We start from the raw sequence: 6,775 nt of genomic DNA, 5'->3' as shown, positions 1-6,775 counted from the left end.
TCTGACTTCCACTTCGGGGTGTATTTAGAGATCTACCCCCTGCCCTCACCCGCAGGCCCTCCCAGCCCTTCCCCTTGGGGGGACACCAGCGCCCAGTATTGCCCTCTGCCCCCCTGGCTCTGGACTGAGCCCACCCAGGACTCCACCGCATGCGGCCAGCCCAGGGCCCTGCGAGCTCCAGTAGCAGGGGAATTGTTATCTAGCACTTTCTACGGACAGAAGCCATCACCTGGACTGGCGGGGGAAGGCACAGGAGCTAGCCGGGAACAACGTGGCCCTGCCATCTCCCCGGAGAGCCTCGCTCTCTGGAATTTGTCTATATTTAGCAGGTGGCTGGGCAGGAGGCAGATAAGAAATCCTGGGCAGGGGGAGGGCCCCTTATATAGCGGTGGGGGGACGGGTCCTGCTCAGATCCTCCTTGGGTGGCCTGTGTCTGCTCAGTTCCTGGTGTGACCTCTCTCAAGATGCCTGAGCCGGGGAAGAAACCAGGTAGCTCCCGGCCTGGGATTGGGGCTGGGTGTGGGGCAAGGAGGGCTGCGGCAGCTACAGTTGGGGGACAGGCCTCAGAGTGAGTTCCTGAGAGTGGGGGCTGTCTTCCAGGTCTTTTCTGATTCTCAGTTTCTCCCTTCCATGTTTCTGATAGAGTGAGGGCAAATCAGAGGATCCCCTCCCTGTCCCCATCCCATCTCTTCTGTAGCAAGATGAGGCCCAGGCTTGCCTTTTGGGAAAAAGCCGCCGCAGGCAGGAGCCCAAGTTGAGTCTAGACTTGAGTCCGTCTCACTAAATGCTCTTGAGCAGGCCCTTGCCCTCTCTGGGCCTCAGTTTCCCTATCTGTACAAGGAGGCGTTGGGTTGGTTCTCTCCAGCTGTGAGATTCTCTGCTTTTTGAGCCTGCCCCCTTCGTGGCCCCCAGACCAGGCGCGACTCCCACGTTGAGGCAATGCAGCCCCTCTGTTCTGGGAGATGATGTTCAAGAGGCCGCTGATCCTGGGCCAAGGGCAGAGAAAGTCACAGCCCAGGGACCTGGCTCTGGCCTGTGCTCTTACCAAGGTCGTGCAGGGCAGGGATCCAGCCCTCCAGCCCTCAGCCCCTCCCAGGCCAGCTTTATCTCAGTTGCTGATTCTCAGCCTAAGGCCCTTGGAGAACAAATTTAGCTACATTCTAGTAGGCGGAGTACCTGCCCCTTGCTAAGGGCCCCGAATGATGGAGGGGGGGTGAGGGGGCTGGGCTTCTCCCAGCAGGGAGGTTGGGGTGTCCAGGGACACACCTAACAAAATTCTTGTGTGGAGGTTAGGAGCACAGCCCTGGCTATCCTGCCTCCTGGCTGTGTGATCTTAGATAAGTCACTTAACCTATCTGAGCCTCAGTGTCTTCATTGGAGAAATGGGCATAATAATTGCATCTACTTCACAGAGCCACCGAAGCATTAAATGAGGTGATGCATTAAAGTGCTTCTCACCATAGTTAGGAAGAGGGGCTGCAGGGGTGGGGTGCATGGGAAAGCCAGGGGCTCCTGCAGCCTCCATGGGCCTATCTCAGTCTCAGCCTTCAGCAAGAAGCCGAGGTCAGCGGAGGTGGCCGCCGGCAGCCCTGCTGTGTTTGAGGCCGAGACAGAGCGGTCAGGAGTCAAGGTGCGCTGGCAGCGGGGGGGCAGCGACATCAGCCCCAGTGACAAGTATGGCCTGGCAGCTGAGGGCACGAAACATACTCTGACCGTGCGGGACGTGGGCCCTGCCGACCAGGGGTCCTACGCAGTCATCGCCGGCTCCTCCAAGGTCAAGTTTGACCTCAAGGTCACAGAAGCAGGTAAGACCCTGGTCCACCTTCCCTGAGGTTTGAGCTTCTGGGGGCAGCCCTGCCGCCTCTCCATCGCCCAGGATGGAATGTCCCCATGTGCCTCCCTGGCCTATTCCAGCCATGGTGGAAGTAGGGGAAATTCAGGGATGACTAAGGCACAGGGCCGCCCTCCCTCTGGACACCCGCTCACAGATGGGGACTTGGCGGGCAGCTGTGTGTGCTGGCAGGGAAGCCCTGGTTGCTGGGGGTGTGGAGGGAGCCCCAGCCCAGCCTGGGGAAGGAGAGGAGGGGTGGAGCTCGGAGCTGCCGGGCAGACCCGCCAGGACCAGGACGGGGGCACACCGGCTACAAGGGGGAGGAGAAGGCGAGATGCTCGCTGCTGATTTAGTCAGCCCACAGAGACTGAGGGGGACCAGGGACAAGAGGAGGGCTCTCTGGTGAGAAGCTGCTCCATAAGCCCGGGCCCTGCCCCTTCCAGAGAAGGCAGAGCCTGTGCCGAGCCCTGCTCCTGCCCCTGCTGAGGCTCCTGGGGCCCCCGGAGAAGCCCTGGCCTCAGCCACTGAGGAGAAAGGAGGCTCCCCGGGTCCCGAAGGTGAGAGGGGCGGTGCCGGGAGGGCCAGGGCCAGCGGATGGCGTGTCTCAGGGCAGGTCTCAAAGGCCTCTGCTCACAGGATCAACCTCAGCAGCCCCTGATGGCTCGGGTGCCCCGGAAGACCCCATTGGCCTCTTCGTGACGAGGCCCCAGGACGGCGAGGTGACCACAGGTGAGTGTGGGCTGCGGCGCCCGGGGGTGGGGTGGGGAAGGGGGCAGTAATGCGTGTCCCAAGCCCAGCCTGTCGCCCCTCTCTGTAGGTGGCAGCATCACCTTCTCGGCGCGTGTGGCCGGGGCCAGCCTCCTGAAACCGCCCACGGTCAAGTGGTTCAAAGGCAAGTGGGTGGACTTGAGCAGCAAAGTGGGCCAGCACCTGCAGCTGCATAATAGCTACGACCGGACAAGCAAGGTGGGGCCGTGGCGCAGGGCGGAAGGAGGGCGGGCGGAGCCCCTGCGGGGCCCCGGGGCACAGGGAGTCCTGAGCCTGAGGCACACGGAAGGTGGGAGGAAGAAACCTGGGGAGGCTGGGAAGCAGGGTGGGCGGCCAGGGGTGCTCGGGCAGACCCGTGGGCACTGGGGCGCTTGCAGGGTATGATCATCTCAAGGGGGCGTCATAAAGTGGGGAGGGGGTGTGGGCATCAGCCAATGAGAATGTAAAGCCCCTGGATAGATGTGTCTCAGAGCCCAAGCGGCCCGTCATTATACAGATGAGGATACCAAAGCTTGAGAGGTTATTTTTGCTGGTCTGAGGTCACTCAGAGCCAGGCCTCGAACCTGTGCTTTGACTCCCAGCTTCTGCTGCTCCTCCCACTCTTCCACAGTCCTGGCCCAGGCAAGTGGGCCTCCTGTAGGGCAGAGCCAACATGTTCAGTTGTGTGGGTTGTGCACTGCACCAAAGTGCCTCATCTTTAAGTGAATGTCATTTGCCCTGTAGGCATCACAGATTTATATTTTATCACCATCCTTTGCCAGCAGATGGCAGTCATGTGTCTTGAAAAGGGGCTCCTTTTTCTACACAAAACCCTCTGGGTTAACTAAATCCCGAGGGCTGAGAAGGGTGGTGGCCATTAGCCACCTCCAGCATCCTTTAGGAGTGAAGGGCCTCCCCTTCTGACCTCTGGTCTCCCCTGACACCACCTTCCACAGGTCTACCTGTTTGAGTTGCACATTACAGATGCCCAGGCTACCTTTGCGGGCGGCTACCGCTGTGAGGTGTCCACCAAGGACAAATTTGACAGCTGCAACTTCAATCTCACTGTCCACGGTGAGGGGAGCCTGGCGTCTGTCCTGGGCTCAGGGTCCCCATGGGTCCTGTCTCCCATGTCTGCCCCCATTTCCCAACATGAAGGAGGGTACCTGGTCCTCCCCAGAGAGCTGCTGACCCCATGCCCAGTGCTGCTCATGCAGGGCCATGAAAGGAACCCATGGAGGCTTCCAGGGTTGGGGTGGGATCCGACGGCCACGTCCAGCTCTCACCTGGGGTCTCAGTCATCGTGGTGTCCCAGGCTCCTGGCACAGGTGGACAGGTGAAGGGTGAGCTGAGAGCTGAGTGGGAGATCAGGCACCTCTAAGGGACTGGGGACCATCAACTACCCCATCAACCCCAGAAATGCTCAGAGTGTGGGGTGCCAGGATAGACGCCCACTCTTCCAGGTCATGGATGGGCAGGTGTGTGCTCCTCAGACGTCCCAGGGCCAGGCCTCTGGGATGGCTCCCCTGAAGCCCTTTCCTTGTCTCACCTCTCTCTCTGCGCCCAGAGGCCGTTGGTCCTGGAGACTTGGACCTCCGATCGGCATTCCGCCGCACGTGAGTGGCTCTCTCTCCTTAGGGCCTGGGGGAGGCCATCGCTGGGGTCTGAGACCGCTTGGGATCAGGGCTGGGAGTGATGTGGGGGGAAATGCGGGAACAGGGATGAAGCTGGTAGGGAAGGGGGAGAGCAAGCTCCCCTGGGCAGGTGAGGAACTTGTTCTAACCCCCACAGGAGCCTGGCTGGAAGTGGTCGGAGGATCAGGTACCCCTCTCCCAGCCCCTACCTGCCCAGTACGCAGACCCCGGGAGCCCCCTCCAGCCAGCGTCCCCTCCTCTACAGTACCTCTCCCCACTCCCACACCCACCCGCCAAGCCCATTCCAGCTGGCTCCACTGCAGCCTTACTGGGGGTCCCTCTCCACAGTGACAGCCATGAGGACGCTGGAACTCTGGACTTCAGCTCACTGCTGAAGAAGAGGTGAGCCCCTGGGTAGCAGCACCTGGGGCAGATGGTGACGCCCCATTTCAAATCCCGGCACTGCGGTATTCCGACTGTGCATCCCCGAGCCGGTTCCTGACCTCTCTGAGCTAGTTTCCTTGTCAGACGGTTTAGTCCTGGTGTTGGGAAGAGGCAGAGGGCTCTGCAGACATATCCTGTGAACTCACATCCTCGCAGGGTCACCCACGGCCCCGACCCTTGAGTGTCTGATAGCTTAGCTCAGTAGGCTGCGGGGACGAGCTGGGAATTGCTCCCCCAGCCCTCCGATGACTCTGTGTGCTCTCCCTCTCTCTCCCGCACCCTGCGTCATGGCTGGTGCTGCGGCGGCCCAGAGAATAAGGCTTGCGGGCGGGTGCTTTGGGGCAGCAGGGCGCTGGTGGGCCCCTCTCGCCATCTCTGGTGAGAGACAGGGCTGGGAATCAGACGGACCTGGCTGTGGCTCCCCGCTGCCCAGGGCGTCTCTGAGCTCCGGGGTCTCCTGATACCCACCCGCCAGAGCTCAGGAGGAGCAAACAAGGCAATGTGTGCGGTGCAGTGTGACCGGAGTGGCGGGGGTGTGGGGGGAGGGAGGAGGCGAGGGCCCAGGGGCTGTGGCCCCGGCTCCGTGTGGTGTGGGCAGGTGGCCCACGCCTCTAACGCTCCACCGCTTTTCTGCCCTGCCCCAAACAGCAGCTTCCGGAGGTGAGTGCCTGATGGAGCCCGCACCCCCCTTCCACCAGGACTCCCCCATGCTGAACCTTAAGTCCAATGCCAGCTCGAGCTGCGCCCCCAGAAGGAAAGGGACACGGGGGCGGGGGCAGCTCTGGCTCCTTGGTCCTGGGCCCCGGGAAGCCCCACCCCAGGCGAGGGCAGGGTGGGGGCCGCCGGGTGTCCCTCGAGGCCTCTCTGTGGGACTGTGGACGCAGGGACTCGAGGCTGGAGGCGCCAGCCGAGGAGGACGTGTGGGAGATCCTGCGGCAGGCGTCCCCGTCCGAGTACGAGCGCATCGCCTTCCAGCATGGCATCACGGACCTGCGTGGCATGCTCAAGAGGCTCAAGGGCATGAAGCGGGACGAGAAGAAGAGCACAGGTGAGCTGGTCCCTGCCGGGCAAGAGGAGAGGGCACGCTCGTATGCACACACGGGGGTGGGGGAGTCCAGCTTAGCCCCGAGACACACAGCAGAGACACGGAGAGAGAAGGGGGGGGCAGAGGGGGCGGTGGGAGGACACGGCTCTCTGGCACAGCCCCCGGCCACCACGGCCACCACCACGGCGGGTGTGAGCCTCCTGGGGGAGCAGGGGTGGCGGAGCAGTGGGGGGCAATGACGGTGGTGCTCAGCCTTTCAGAAGAAGCTGGAGCCGGCCTACCAGGTGAGCAAGGGCCACAAGATCCGGCTGACCGTGGAGCTGGCCGACCCCGACGCCGAGGTCAAGTGGCTCAAGAATGGACAAGAGATCCAGATGAGCGGCAGGTGCGGTGGGGTTGGGGGGTGGGAGCTGGCGCGGGGGCTTGGGGGCCCTGGAGGCTGTCCCGCCTGCCCTCCCTGCCTCTCACCGGCCCTGTTCTCTGTCTCTGCCCGCTTCCCGCCCCGTCTCTCCCTGTTTCCCTGTCTCCCGGTCTGATTTCCCATCTTCCCATTTCTGCCTCTGTTCTCGCTTTTTCCCTTCGTCTCGCTTCCTCTCATCGGGATGCTCCCGTGGCCCCTTCTGCTCCACAGCAAGTAAGGCTCAGCTCCTGGAGGGAGGGCTTGGGGTGGGGGTCTAGGGTCCCAACAGGGGTTTGGACGGGGCACCCAGGGCCCAGGAGGTGAGTGACGGCTCTCCCTCCACTCTCTGTGGCCCGGGGCAGGTACATCTTCGAGTCCGTGGGTGCCAAGCGCACGCTGACCATCAGCCAGTGCTCGCTGGCGGACGATGCGGCCTACCAGTGCGTGGTGGGTGGCGAGAAGTGCAGCACGGAGCTCTTCGTCAAAGGTGGGCCTGGACCAGGACTGGGGACCGGGGAGCCTGGGAGCCTGGGAGCCTGGGGAGCGGGGCTGCCGCGGACCAGGCTGTCACGTTCTCCCTCCTCGACAGAGCCGCCCGTGCTGATCACTCGGCCCCTGGAAGACCAGCAGGTGATGGTGGGACAGCGGGTGGAGTTCGAATGTGAAGTGTCCGA

At 62.7% G+C, this 6,775-nt stretch overlaps 1 protein-coding gene across 1 annotated transcript in view; it reads left to right on the top strand.

Annotated features, from left to right (window-relative positions):
* The first annotated feature begins 464 nt into the window (after positions 1 to 464).
* MYBPC3 (myosin binding protein C3) overlaps positions 465 to 6,775 on the top strand; it is an 18,123-nt gene continuing 11,812 nt past the window's right edge. The window contains 13 exon segments of the mRNA XM_040639074.1: positions 465 to 489; positions 1,539 to 1,805; positions 2,275 to 2,388; positions 2,468 to 2,560; positions 2,649 to 2,797; positions 3,535 to 3,652; positions 4,146 to 4,194; positions 4,370 to 4,399; positions 4,561 to 4,626; positions 5,541 to 5,704; positions 5,954 to 6,086; positions 6,333 to 6,335; positions 6,464 to 6,588. Coding sequence (XP_040495008.1) covers positions 465 to 489; positions 1,539 to 1,805; positions 2,275 to 2,388; positions 2,468 to 2,560; positions 2,649 to 2,797; positions 3,535 to 3,652; positions 4,146 to 4,194; positions 4,370 to 4,399; positions 4,561 to 4,626; positions 5,541 to 5,704; positions 5,954 to 6,086; positions 6,333 to 6,335; positions 6,464 to 6,588 — 1,336 coding nt within the window.

This window comes from Ursus maritimus, unplaced genomic scaffold (assembly GCF_017311325.1).
Source record: "Ursus maritimus isolate PB19 unplaced genomic scaffold, ASM1731132v1 scaffold_23, whole genome shotgun sequence".
NCBI classification, from domain to species: domain Eukaryota; kingdom Metazoa; phylum Chordata; class Mammalia; order Carnivora; family Ursidae; genus Ursus; species Ursus maritimus.
This window is presented reverse-complemented; position numbering and strand designations above follow the sequence as displayed.